The 15,562-nt window shown below is 38.3% G+C and overlaps 1 protein-coding gene across 2 annotated transcripts in view; it reads right to left on the bottom strand.

Moving 5' to 3' along the window:
* LOC145668536 (calcitonin gene-related peptide type 1 receptor-like) overlaps positions 1–15,562 on the bottom strand; it is a 1,245,332-nt gene that overhangs the window by 100,846 nt on the left and 1,128,924 nt on the right. For both annotated transcript variants that reach the window (XR_014128034.1, XM_081736520.1), the window contains exon 9: positions 652–784. Coding sequence is in view for 1 of the 2 variants with exons in the window: in XM_081736520.1 (XP_081592646.1) it covers positions 652–784 (133 nt within the window). In the remaining variant the exon portion in view is untranslated. The remainder of the gene's footprint in view (positions 1–651; positions 785–15,562) is intronic.

Here is a 15,562-nt window from a genome sequence, read left to right as displayed (position 1 = left end):
AAAACAAATACTTTCATATGGTTTTGCCAATTAAGAGGACGAATCATCTCATACCTTAAAAATATCTAAATAGACAGGTCTGCCCTGGGTAGCAGTCTCGTTTAATTCACACTTATGGTTCAAAAGTTGTGATGCTCCAAAGTTCGGGTTGCGCGATTTTCTGGGCACCATGCATGTTAATAGAAAACTATACCTCTAGGTCTACAAATACTTCTTCATCAACGTATTCAAGCAGTGACTTAAAACTACTGATTCAACATGATTACAACTTTCAAGAATTAACCTCATCTCATAAACTCAATAGTTCATGTTTATTTCGTCAACTGTTACCCTGTTACTTTGCTCAAGAAAATAATTTTAGTAAATAAGAAAATTAAATTCCTGTGACTAACTGGTTCACACTAGTTTGCTTTACTATCTTAAATAACTTACACTAAAAATACAAATCGCTGAGCAAAACAACGTTTATTTATAAAACATATTTATTATTTTATAAATAAACTCTGCTTTGCTCAGCAAATTTGTATTTTAGTGTAAGTTAAATTCCTTATAATAAAGGCCACTCTTATTTACATTTATTCAATTTAAAACCAACAAGAGAAACATTCAATCAATTAAGAGGAATATGTTAAGTGTAAATGTTACAATTACCTCTTTAGTGATGGAGTCATCTTCAAATTCACTAAGTATCACAACTGTTTTAAATATAATAACAAATATTGCATTGATGAGCAGCGACATGAATAAATTCTTGTGTAAGATGATCCGATGCACTTGTAGAGATCTGAAAAGAAATATATATGCGACTGTAGTAAATAGTTTCAGGTATAATAGATTGCAATTGTTCTGCATTGCTAAAATGTGAAGTTATTTCTGTTGCCTTCTTACGTAAACTTTGATCCAAAGTTAAAAAAAAAAATAATAATTAAAGGAAGGAGAAAAGAAAGAAAGAAAATGCAAGCAATTAAGCAACTCTGAATAATCATAAAATACACAGTGTATCAAATCAATGTGGATATTCATTAATAAACTTTGATACGGGTACCAACAGGATCTTTTAAACAATGATTTCAGTGTCGTTATAGATATGCGCCAAAAATACATCATAAACTAATTACAGTAGAGCGTCGATTATCCGAAGTAATTGGGGGACATGGGTGTTCGGAAAACTGGTTTGTTCGGATAATCGAACTGTACATGTTTATTTGCCATGCGCGGAGCGGCATGCCTCAACTCTAAGCTAGCGCAGCTGTTGCTGTGAACAGCTTTGATACTGCCGCTACTTCTATAGCCAGTGCCAAACCGACAGAAGTGTGCTGATTGTTGAAACACAGCGACTGGCGGCTTGGCCGGTCAGCAGCGCCTTATGAAGACCCCATTAGAAGCAATGTTCCGCCAGCGGTGGCTCAGTGCGGCGACTACTGTGGGAAACTTGGTTTGGGAGTGAGGGGGATCATGGACGGTAGGGTTGGAGAGTAACAGGTGCGAGCGAGTACACAGTTCGGTTAAGCGGTCGTTCGGTTGACCGACGTTCGGATAATCGACGCTCTACTGTACTTGATATATATATATATATATATATATATATATATTAGGGTGGTCCTTAATTACATGGTGAATTTTTTTTTACGAATTTCTTTGCTCCCAACCCCTAAATTGGTTCCATGTCGAACCCAATTTTATCCATGAAAAAAATGGGCTCAATCGAAGAATATTTAACCGACCCCCAAGCGACCTAAAGTTTGAATGCATATCCAATATGTTAATACGAGGGTCATTCGGAAAGTAAAGAACGTTTTGCGCTAGCGCGTGCGCGTGTTCCCCACCCCCGCTGCCGCTGGGTTATTGACCTGGGCATGCTTGAGCCTCAGTCTGGCACCAGCTGCGCTCCGCTACGATCCCTTATTGCTTCGCTGTGCGACTGTAAAATGTGCGATACAATTACTGATCCCGCCAAGTGTGAGGTTCGTAGTGTGATAAGATTTTTGAATGCAAGAAAAGTGCGTCCGATAGAAATTTATTGACAAATTACTGAGGTGTATGAAAATGTAATGAATGAAGCATCAGTTCGTAAGTGGTGCGTTATGTTTAATGACGGACGGACGAATGTGCACGATGAGGAACGCTCGGGCCGGCCTTCTGTTGTGACTGACGAACTCAAAGGAAGAATTGAGCGGAAAATTCAAGAGGATAGGCGATTCACTATTGATGGGCTGCACGAATTCTTTCCTGAAATTTCAAGAACTGTGTTGTACGAAATTGTCAGTGGTGAACTTGGTTACAAAAAAATTAGTGCAAGGTGGGTGCCTCGACTGTTATCGGAAGAACACAAAACCAAGCGAATGGGAGCCGCATTGACTTTTCTCAGCCGTTACCATAAGGATGGCGATGAACTTTTAAATCGTATCGTTACTGGAGATGAGACGTGGATTTCGCACATCACTCCAGAAACAAAGCGCCAATCCATGGAATGGCACCATTCAAATTCTCCGAAAAAGCCGAAAAAAGCCAAACAAATTTTGAGCACCAGAAAGGTTATGGCTATGGTCTTTTGGGATCGTAAGGGTGTTTTGCTCGTTGACTACATGCAGAGAGGTGAGACCATAAATGCAGCTGCCTACTGTCAGACTTTACTTCGACTTCGCCGCGCGATTCAAAACAAAAGGCGCGGATTACTGACCAGCGGCGTCATCCTCCTCCACGACAATGCCCGTCCTCACTCCGTGGCATTGACGAGGGACTTGCTTCAGCAGTTTAAGTGGGAAGTTTGGGAGCATACACCCTATAGTCCAGACTTAGCCCCCAGTGACTTCCACCTATTCCCAAAGTTGAAAGACTTTTTGGGGGAAGCCACTACGGCAGTGATGATGAACTTAAAGGAGCTGTTAGTGATTGGTTCAACAGTTTGGCGGCAACTGTGTATGCCGAAGGCATAGAAAAACTTGTACCACGGTATGACAAGTGTTTAAATTTACACGGCGACTATGTCGAAAAGTAACTTAAGTATCACATAGTATGTAACACAAATTTCGCCTTCGTATATCAGTTATTAAAGTGTTTATACAAAAACGTTCTTTACTTTCCGAATGACCCTCGTATATAGGAAAAGTCTGGAATAAACCCTTCTTACTTTAAAGCGGCTGAAGGGAAAGGGGCCAAATCTTGGATACAGGGATTGGAAGTAATCCACATCTGACCCTGAGAAATAGCATGATGGCGGCCATTTTGAAGTCCGCAATTTTGTATTCGGACCCAAAATTTTAAATGGAAATGATGTTTTGTGACATCGTTTTTGGGTAACCTTTCATTATAAAAACATATCTTCCTATATTTTCAACTTATCTCTGGTCATTTAATTCTTTTTTGTTTTGAAATAATAGTTTATTATCTTTCAGTATTGTTTTTATCTTTATAGGTTACTGAAATGTGAATAAACTATTACATACATGTAACAAGGAAATAACTATATATGTTGTTATATAATTACATCCCGTCGAAATACACACCAGTCTATATTGAAATTATATGAAATGAAATTACATAAATAATATAATGAATGTTTAAAATGATAATAAAAGAAAGCTGAAGGCTATGGATAACTAAACAAATTCTACTGCATCATTAAGCCAATTTTTGTAGCCATCTGGATACTTTTTTCTGTGTTCACTGACTACCTGCAATATGTATTGTTTCTCTTTTTCGTCCTTTGTTAAAATGTTCCCGTATACTTGTATTAGTTTCACACCTCTCTCTGCAACATCATTCACCACCACAATGTTTTTCAATATATTCAACCCACGTTGAAAGTTCAAATCTTCTTTCCAAGTAGATGGGCATGTGCATTTCTTTCTTTATTGTATGGTTTAATTCAAATAAGGGAAACTATTCAACAATCTTATAAATCTGCAGCCCGTACAGTGATATAAACTCACAGAATATTATGTTTTATTACTTCGGAGCTTTTATTTTTCATAGTTGATAAATATTACATGTTCAGAGATTAGTGGAAAATAAAGGCAGACGTCTGTTTGTCGTCAAAAGCTACCTCAAAATGATATATCATATGAGGTCATTTCTATTTAAAATTTTGTGCCCGAATCCAAGATGGTGGACGTAAAGATATGCCTCATCTCGGTCACTACTCAGTATCAGGTATGGATCTACTTCTACAACCTCTATCCAAGATATGATTCCTTTCCCCAGCCATTTTGAAGTTACAAGAGTTTATTACAAACTTTTGCCATATACTATACATTGTAAATGCATTGAGATGTTTAGGTCGCTTGGGGGTCGGTTAAATATTCTTCGATTGAGCCCATTTTTTTCACAGATTAATTTGGTCCGACATGGAACCAATTTAGGGGTTGGGAGCAAAGAAATTCGGAAATCGAAAATTAAGGACCACCCTAATATATATATATATATATATATATATATATATATATATATATATATATACGAGGTCAGACAATAAAGTAATAAGAATGTTTTTTCAGCTACTGCTGGCAACCCTACACACCGAAACCGACGCCAGCGTGTAACATTGGGCTTGCTCCGCTAGCACAGCACGTCGCACTCACAAAATATTATTCATTCTTGAGTTAGAGGTAGAAGAGTGCGGTCGTGTGTTAGACCCATGTCACAACAATGGAATCACGTAATATTGAGCAGACCTATGCAATCTCCTTCTGTGTGAAACTTGGTGAGACTGCCACGGTAACATACCGGAAGCTTCAGCAGGTCTTTGGAAATCAAGTGTTATCAATGGCACAGGTATATCGTTGGCACAAAATGTTTGCGGAAGGTAGAACAAAAAGGATGAACATCACAATGGGTGACGCACAACAACACGAACGAAACAGAACACAGACAGGGTGAAGGAACTTGTGCGAGCGGATAGACGATTAACCGTGAAAATGGTTGCGAATGAACTGAACATGAATCGAGAAACTGCGTCTGATATTAACTGAAAATTTGGGAATGCAAAAAGCGTGTGCCAAACTGGTTCCGAAAAATCTCACACAGCAACAAAAAGATGACCGGAGGACTGTGACGGCTGCTTTGCTGGACCAAGTGGAATATAACCCGGATTTACTGAACAGAATTATCACTGGAGATGAAAATTGGTGTTTTCAATATAACCCCGAAACGAAACGTCAAAGTGCGCAATGGTGTTCGAAAGATTCGCCACAACCAAAGAAAGCACGCATGTCGAAGTCCATGGTGAAATGCATGCTTGTGTGCTTTTTTGACTCCAGGGAATTGAGCATAAAGAGTGAATACCTCCAGGGTAGACCGTATATCAACATTTCTACACAGAAATTTTCGATGGACTTCGGAAACGCGTCCGTCGTGTTCGTCCACAGATTACTGATACCTGGATCTTTCATCACGATAATGCACCAGCTCATAATGCATTGCCTGTTCGGCAGTATTTGACATCAAAATCCATTACAGTGCTTCTATACCCTCCTTATTCACCAGACATCGCCCATGTGATTTTTTCTGTACCCAAAGGCGAAAGCAGTTCTTAAAGGACACCATTTAAGACCACCAAAAACAGCTGTAACACGGGTTTTGGCACCCAAAAGATGACTTCCAGAGATGCTACCAACAATGGAAACTCCGGTGGAGTAGGTGTGAGGAAAAAAGTTCATATTGACCCATGGCCAAAAGTGCATAGTTTCAGGTCTAGGACTGTCCAAAACCGTGGGAAAATGAACTTCGGAGGAGAATATCTCCAAAACTATTAGCTATTTAACTAAAGCGGCATGTTATTGTCTTAGACTTAAAATCTGCTCTATCCAAAAAATGCATGATTTTGAATCGTTCAGTAGCGGCGTAAGGCAGTCTTCCACAGGAAGTGGGGGACCCGGACATTCTGTTAGGACAGATGGATCCGATTCATGACACATGAAACAAAGAAACTAACAAAAAGTCTTTAACAGACCATCAATATTTTGAACAAAATCAAAATGGCGAAGGATATTTGGCGTGTTGTGCGTGATTGCATAACTACAGTAGAGACTGAATGTAGTGAATGAAAGGAAATCAAATGAAATCATTACATCTGCAAGATTATGACCCACAATAATGACCTGTGTGCCAAAGGAGACATACATTAAAATCCATAATGATTTTGGAAGAATTGATTCAATGAGGTTTTGCGAGAAAATGGAAGCATCTCCCGAAAAGAAAAAACGAAAATAAGAACAATAGATACAATGTCCTTCATCACAAACTCATTTAATCGCATATTTAAAGTGGGACCCCTTGCCATAAGATACAAACTATCACTGAGTTACCAGGTACCGTAAAAAGGGGCTACTTTGACATTTAGGGTTACTTTGACATAGAGCGGGGCTACTTTGACAGATGAGCAATTCGTGCTTCCTGTGAGAATTGTTGCATATGCTTTCATAGGTAAAGGCTGATATGGTGTCCACGGTGCGAATTGCCGGAGGGGATGAGGGATTTCTCCCATTGTATTTCTACCCCCTCTCAAAATCCTTCCTGTCCCCCAATATATAATATAAGGACTTCTAGATGCGCCACTGTTTATTCACTCCCCCCCCCCCAAAAATGAATAATCTAATTCGCACTCAAGGGTGGAAGAGAGTGGATTCAATGTGTCCTGTGCAAAAAATGGGTTTGTGGGTTTTGTAGTGGTGGATCAAAAAATCCTCAGTATGCTTGTTACGACTGTGATGTTGACGATTAAGGTTTTTCTTTCCATTGTTACATGTAAAGATAACATACCGGTACATATGTAATTATGTTAAAAGTAAAGTAAAGTAAAAAAAATAAAGTAACAACGTAAGGTAAAGCACCGTATATGTTCAAAGTAAAAGATGTTAAAAGTAAAGCTTTAGAAAAACTTGTATAGTGGTGTATAATGATGTACCACAACAAAATAAAGATTTCGTGCTTATCAAGTGTACAGCATACCGTACCTTACGCATAACCAAAACAGTGTTTTATACACTTTACATAAATTCCATGCCAAAATAACTCTATATGTTGAGTAACTTTAATCTTATATAGCAAATACATAAGATGTCAAAGTAGCCCCACCCCCGGGGCTACTTTGACCGGTATTTCTTAATTTCTTCCCGCCAAAACTTACTTGTTGAGACTTAGGTTTAGTAGTGGATGTGATAGGCTAGATACCTATTGTTATGATGAGAATAGTATCATTCATTGGTTGCAGAAAGTGTCCCGTGTACACATCTAAACTAGTCCAAAACCTGTCAAAGTAGCCCCGTTTTACGGTACCTCTTTGTCCGTCCCATGTAGCGAACAACAGATTGTTTAACAACGTACGAGAGCTAATGGCATATAAAAGCAACAATACTGATTATGTAATAAAAAGAGGGAAAAGTCTTGTTAAGATGCTAGATATCTCGAGAAGAGTTGATTATTTATCCAATTAAATTTGTTTGAAGATCCACGGTTCCTCGTGTCCGAAGTAAAACTTGTTACGGGCTTTTTACAGTTTTAGGGCCTGCCCTAGGTGCAGGTAGGTTTCTTACTGCACTTGTCATGCTATAGTCTTATGACATTCCTTAGTACCGATACCATTACAAATAAGGTCATGACCTATTGTTGGCTTTGAACTTGTTGTAACCCATAGGAAGTGAATCCGGGATCCCTGATTACAAGACAGCGCGTGATATTATCCATCCGTTTGGACCAATGTGAGTGCATCTCTAAACAACGAGTTTTCAATTTATTTGAAATTTCTTTACGTTATCCCTGTGATAATCTCATATTTTCATACATCAAAGAGGGAAGGAGGAAGTGAAGGGAGGGGGGATCACTTTCAGTGGAGATTGTGCTATTGTTTCTAGACATTTCCATGTGTTCCTGATCCGTTCAATGACACTCTCACCATTGTGATTGCCTGTCAATACAATGTGTCCTATTTCCTATTACTACCTACAACGTGACCCACATGGCCAAGAAACTTTCCATTTTGTTCAACACAATGAGCAGGTGTCTTCCAGAAGTGTCTATGGGTTTCCTCATGGTTTTCTCCCATTGTCTAGCATATTTTCATTCTCTAAACTAATTTTCATATTTCTTTAATCATCCGCCTTCTTTGCCTAAGAGGCAACACTGTGAAATGTTAAATTGTTTCAAACATATCTGGAAGAATAAGTTACCAACTCTTCTCGAAACATCTACCGTCTTAACAAGACAAGACTTTTCCCTCTTTTTGCTACATAATCAGTATGGTTGTTTTCATGTGCCATCAGCTCCCATACGTTGTTAAACAATCTGTTGTTCACTACATGGGAGGGGCAAAAAGATACCTGGTAACTCGGTAATAGTTTGCATCTTGTGGCAAGGAGTCCCACTTTACATCTGCGATTAAATGAATTTGTGATGAAGAACATTGTATCTATTGTTCTTACTTTTTTTATATTTTCTTTTCTTTTCTTTTTTTGAAGGAGATACTTCCATTTTCTCGCAAAACCTCATTGGATCAATTCTTCCAAAATCATTATGTATTCTTAACGTATGTCTCCTTTAGCACCCAGATCATTATTGTGGGCCGTAAACCTGCAGATGTAATGATTTCATTTAATTTCCTTTCATTCACTACATTCAGTCCCTACTACAGTAATGTAACCACGCAAAACACACCAAAAATCGTTCGCCACGCAGAAGACACCAAAATTTTGATTTTGTGCAAAACATTGATGGTCTGTCAACGACATTTTGTTACGTGGTGGGACTTTTGTCCATATGAACTAGTTTCTTTATTTTGATGTGAGGAATCATCTGCTACAGTTTGTCGTTCTAGTTTATTAACACCCTGTATATGTATATATGGATGTATGTTATGTGTGTGTGTGTGTATGTTCCACCATAATTCTGGAACGGCTGGAGCAATTTAAATCAAACTTGGTATACATGTTACCTATGGTCTATAAAAGAGTGCTGTTGGGGTAAGACCTACTAGCAGATCTAGGCGGGAGGGAAAGTGGGGAGACATATATAAATGATCGAAAATGACCGATGTTAGTGTTAAAACCACACTTTTCGGGGCCCACGAGCTGATTGGTAACAGTTTTAATGGTTGCTTGTGTACTTGGAACATAAGTTTAAATTCATTTAATTCTTTCTGGCTGCTCTAGTCAACTTCCAATTGTTTCTAAGACATTTATTCTATTTTGGATGATTTTGCGTTATATTAGAGTAAGTTTTAATCCGAGCAATAGTGGAGTCAAAAAAATCATTAATGGAGAAGATCATAATAATTTCACGTCGAAAAAGCGCGTACCTCATACGTATATATTGAAAGTGACATTTATGAATATAGTATATTTCATGACGTCGTTGCCATCTCCTTTAACATACAAAAGCATATAAGTGTGAGATATTAAAATCTTTGTTCTTTTCATGTTTTATCAATTAACTGAATGAAAGTGTCTACACAAGAAACAGTCATATTTTTTGACACAACTGTCTGTTTTATTCTAGCTAATCATGTTAACCAATATATTTTATTATGTTTATTATCGACCATCAACAACAATGAAACTAAATATTAACTTATTATATGTCAAAAGTGCTACTCAACCAAGGATCTTATGAAATAGAGGATCTGTCCTTACGACAAAATCTTGAAGCCATACATCACAGTTTTACCACCCCTACTCTGCCCACTCCGACTAATGGGATCGCAATGTTTTGAGCCAACAATCATGGCGGAAACGAAAGTAGCTAATCAGAAGATGGCGGAAACGAGAGTAGCCAATCAGACGTGTCTATGCTCGGTTGTTTTTGGCTTTATCGATTTAATAGGATGAAGATACATATGGGCAGATCCTCTACTTATAACATCCTTGTACTCAACAGTGAAAATAATCAATATTCGAGTTCTTTAATAAGCTACTTGATTTTAAATATTTACTGGCATCAATTACCCGCTTCGGTGGGTTAAATTAAGAAAAAATAATAATATGACCCGTTAGTCAGTCACTTTTTACTATTACTAAAGCGCTCTTTGATGTCGGTCAATTTCGTTGATTTTTATATAACCCCCTCCCCTCCCTATGTTGCGGGCACGGCATCAGAAGTGTCACTGTTTATCTCAGTGACCCCGAAAACTATGAATTCGACACTAATATCAGTTATTTTCGATCATTTTTAAATGTCTCTCTCCTCCCCCACCTTTAAGTTACACCTTCAAAGTGATATGACAGAAACATCTCAGGTTTGGTTCAAGATTTATTAAGTTTTATTTATTTTTATAGATCTGTCTCCTCCCCTTCACATAAGTTCTACCGTAAAAGTGATATGATAAAAAAAAACACCCCAAGTCCGAACTTCATCTATGTTGAAAATTTGATTAAGATCGGTTTTGTGGTTTAAGCGTGATGAGGTCACAAAGACAGTCACTTTTATTTTCATTTTGTTTTACATATATAGTCCCCTTTCCCCTCCCCTACGTTCCACCGTGAAAGTGAAATGACGGAAACATCCAAAGTCCGAACCTTATCTATGTTGAAAGATTGATCGAGATCGGTCGGGTTGTTCAAGAGTTATTATGTTTTATTCATTTTCATATATTTCCCCTCCTCCCCTTCCCTCCCCTAAAATCTACCGTCAAACTGAAACGACAAAAAACTTCCCAGGTTCGAACCTTATCTATGTTGCAAATTTGATTGAGATCGATCGGGTGGATTAAGAGTTATTAACTCACGAACATAGTCACTTTTATATTTATATATATTGATTTTTGTATATCTCCCTCTCCTCCCCCTCCCCTATGTTGTTCCGTCAATGTGAAATAATAAAAGACACCCCAGACACGAAGCTCATCTATGTTGAAAATTTGATCGAAATTGGTCTTCTGGTTCAAGAGTTATTGTTTTATTTATTTTTATAACTCCAGCTCCTCTACCTTCCCTGAGTTCTACCGTCATAGCGAAAAACCTCCCAGGCCAGAACCGCATCTACGTCAAAAATTTGATCAAGGTTAATCGGTCGGTTCAAGAGATTAAGTGTCACAAACATAGTCACTTTCAATTTTATAATATAGATTAAAAAATGTAATTACTCTTTTACGTGAAAGAGGTATTTAATTAAGTGAAAACATATTTTTTAAAAATGAATCACTTTTACGCCACACAATATATTATGCGGTATATATTATGCCATATACTGTTATGACATGCAATTACTTTTAATAATTTCGTCTCAGAATTTTTAGCGTTATATATATTGCACCATATGCTATTATGACATACAGTTATTTTTAATAGTCTTTAATGAAATGCATCTTTCACACGAGTACCGTATTAGCCTACGTATAAGCCGTTGTAAATTGCTCCGAAAATTGTTTCTAGAAGAGGGTTTCGTCTTATACGTAGGAAAATACGAGCAACTACCGGCAATATGTGTAAGCACCGTACATAAATAATATTGTTGGAATCAAAGACATATTTCACTGCTTTTGTTTCTGCTTTACAATGTTGATAGCAGCGTCCAAGATAGTGTTGACGTATTGACATAAGATTCAGTATTTCGAACCTGGAGGTCTTCCACAGTTGACCAAATATCCCCTTCCCCTCTCTGGAGCAAAGGTAAATTAAACTGCGATTACATGCCATTTGCATGCAGTGTAGTTATGTTTTTTAATAAACAGTTCCACATTGCAGCCCTTCTCACTTTGACTTCCTCTCCTGGACATTTTTTTTTGGAAGAATACCTGGTCAGCTGCATGCAGGGAGTTTTTCAGCTACGTGTTCCTGCTAAACAGGAGCAGCACCAGGAATTTTGAAAGGAGGTAACTGGAGAAAAATTGCATTGCTTTTCATATTGTCACTATCGCTATACAGCTTGTTAATAATCTCTGTATAATTCAGTTTGAAGTTGCCTTTAATTTTTAAATATGTCTGGAAAGGTTTATATTTATTTTGGTGCAAGAGGTGCCGGAGCGTATCATCACAAAAGCTGACTCAAATTCTCTATTTTATATTTTACTCAATAAGTTCGATTTTCAACCTCAGCAAGATTATGTCTCTTCATTTTTGCACCAAAAGATGGTAGGTTCGAACCAATAATATATTGGCAGCAGATTATTGACAGAAAAATACTTTTATCTCATCTCCTTGAAATAATAGAAAAAGAGTTATATTTTCCCTTCGAGCGGGCGGCCGCCAGGTGTCTTTTAGATCAGCCACTGCAGTAGTGTTAGAGATTTTAATGTTATTACGAATTCTTTTTCTTTAAAAATTTTCTCCTAATATGTCATAGTGAATTGTAAATTAAATTTAGATTTTTTTACATCATTATTTAGAACCTTTTTAAATTTCTACTGAACTTCACCTTCTGTGCGAAATATGTAATTTGCTTGAGAGTATATTGTGAACAGTAACTGAAATGAAGAAACTTGCTTCAGACTAACAACTGAAGTTCACGTGTAATTTAATTTTAGTATTGCAGAGAAATGGTAGCCCGAGGAAAACGAAATTTCGTATAATTATAGACTATAGTAAGAAGTTTTGTGTTAGTTAAACAGGATCAAGGGTACGAAGGATTAATATGCTATAGGGCAGGGCACAAAATTTCCGGTCGCCAAGTCACCACTGGCGATTAAAAATTTAGATCTGACTACCAGTGTTCAGTAGGAATGGTTTCTCCTAAACTCACAGGGCTAAGCAGTTTCTGTTTCGCACGAAAATAATTGTCACTAAGTGAGAGAAAGCACGGAATGTGAAGTATTCACAATGGACATTGAAAGTGAAGTCTTCACAAAGTTGTAATTCGTCCCTCCTTTCCAACCCTCAATCGAAAACTTCATTACGAGATTCCCAAATTTGCTTCCAATTATCACATTTTGTGCAGTTCTACCTGTGAGCACTGCTTCATGTGAGAGAGGCTTGAGGCGTCTCAACACGTGTTAAGACTGCCTACAGAAATCCACTGAAGACTGATACACTGGATGATTTGCTGACAATTTTCATCAATGGCCATTCACTTAAGGACTTTGATCCGAAAACTGCAATAGACAACTGGCACTTCAGTTCAGAGAGAGAGAGAGAGAGAAAGAAAGAGAGAGAGAGAGAGATCGTTATACAAATGTGAAGTCTTAAGGTAAGATGTGTTTAGCATTTATATGAATTGTCCAATTCAAAATTGGTTATCCTGAATCTGAATCTAATTGTCTGGTTTGGTCATTTTAATCCCTGATGTAACCTCTTTCTTTGTGAAACAAAAGGCCATGGGGAGGGGGGCTCTCATAATTTGTACGTAAAAGATATTGCTGGCGACCATAATTTTTGGATTGGCGACTGCGTCTGACTGAAAATTTGCGCCCTGTTATAGGGTCAAGGGACAATGGATGTCGATTCTTTTCTTAGAGGCAGCAGTGTCATTCAAATCATTTAACAACCGGCTCTATGATTAGTATAGTATAATGCGAGACGTTTCTGGAAGGTAAGTACCGTTTTGAAGAAAAAAGTACTAATTCAATGTTGTTCAAGCCAAATTTATTTTTTACATGAAAGGGCATACCTTAAACTATTTTTTGACGTAGTTTCCACCAATGTTCAAACACAACCACCACTAAACCGACTGTGAAACTACCGGACATACGCAGAGTGCCGACACTAGCGCTGCGGTGGCGTTCAGACGAAACGATGAGTACTTGCCCGACACTGGCGGGATGTTGCGTTGAGGGAGGTTTGGACAAGTTGGTCACCTGCTTTGACAACATTGAATATTGTTGGAAACTATATCGAAAAATAGTTTAAGATGTGGTTTTTCATGCAAAAATAAATTTGTCTTAAAACCAATCTGTTTTAGTACTTTTGTTTTCAAAACGGTACTTACTTTCCGGACACGCCTCGTATTATTACTATATAATTAATTGTATTATTATGTATTTGTGATATTATTATTGCTGTTACAAAAATAAGCATGTCAAGTTGATTTCGAGAAGTAAACGTAGATATGAAAGCTATTATACTGCAGGATGTACAACAAATCAGGATCCTTATGGATAGAAAAGAGTTCGTAAACTATATGGCAGATTGGAACATGGTGTTGTTGGTTTCGTAACAGCAAATTAGCTCATCCAAATTGCGACAGCGCTACTTGAGGAGGAAAAGCACAGGAGAGAGGCAGTTGTGTTTTGTACACCGAAAATTAAAGTTTTATGTTACTTGACCTACCTTACAATACAAGAAGTCTGGGAGACAGTCAGGCAGGGCGGAAAAGCTAAGATGCCAACTAGGTTGGGAGACACCTGTCCCTTGTTCCTCGCTCTTTGTGCCGTCTAGTATTGTTACTGCGCCCGGAGCCATGTAACTTCCAAATTAAATGCAAAATTTCCTAATACGAGAAACGTTCGAAAGTAAGTTTGTCATTTGTTTTTTGAACGAGAACATGGTACACCAGGTGAAACAAACAATCGTCAAAACTCGTTGTTTGTTCAACGACTGAAGGAGCGTCAGCAGATGTAGAATAACGCATGCGCAGAGCGCCGAAGAAGAAAAAGTAGTAGCAGACCTGTGTGCCCGAGGTTATTCTAGTACAATCACAATGGCAGACAGATGTATGCTCACAATGGGGTCGCCAATGGAAGTGCGTACTGTTATCGGGTATGAGTAGGCATGTGGGACTAGTGCATTCTTCATTCATGTAAGCCTACAGACTGTGTATACTGAAGACGTCATGTTTCGTCAAATAGTTGGTCGCTGGTGTTGCATATTCAGTGAAGGAAGTCTGAGTGTTGAGGATGAAGGTCGAAGTTGGCGTCCCTCCATATCCACGAATGAAACAGCATTGCTAGGGTACAGGGCATGGTGTTAGCGGTCAGGCGCATAACGGTGCCAGATGTGGCGTCCATAGTGCCTATTGGTCATACTCCGGTCCATTATATGCTCCATGATATGTTGTGTTATCCAAAATTGTCTGCAAAACGGGTGCCGAGAAACCAGGATCACAAAAGTGCAAGAATGGGAACCAGCCTCGATCACTTGATGCAGTACATGCGAGGGAAATGAGTTCTGTTCAGAATCACCACAGTCGGTGAGACATGGGTGCACTACTTTCTAGAAACTAAGGCCTCCTCAATGACGTGAAAGCATCCCAGTTCATCAGAGAGGAAAAAATTCAAACTGTCACCCTCCGCAGGAAAGGTTATGGCCACAGTATTATAGAACGCGAAAGATGTAATTCTCTTTGATTTCCTCCGTGATACTGTGACACCCTCAACAAACTTAAATCTACCATTCGACGAAAGAAACCAAGGTGTTGTGCTCTTGAACGACAACGCAAAACCACACATAGAAATGCTTACACAAGATCAGATTCGTCGCTTCGGATGGGAGAGATTGGATCACTTTGCCTGCAGCCCAGATCTTGCCCCATCAGACTTTCACCTGTTTCCTGCATTGAAAGCGGTACTCTCGGGACATCACTTCCAAAACAATACTAGGTGGAGCAGGCTCTGTGACAATTCCTTGCACCTAGTTTTACCAGAGTGTCTTTTTTTTTTCAAACTGATTACACGCTACAACAAATGTCTCAAAATGTCGGTGGT

The sequence above is a fragment of the Thermobia domestica genome, chromosome 13, assembly GCF_964235325.1.
Source record: "Thermobia domestica chromosome 13, izTheDome1.hap1.1, whole genome shotgun sequence".
Taxonomy (NCBI): Eukaryota; Metazoa; Arthropoda; class Insecta; order Zygentoma; family Lepismatidae; genus Thermobia; species Thermobia domestica.
This window is presented reverse-complemented; position numbering and strand designations above follow the sequence as displayed.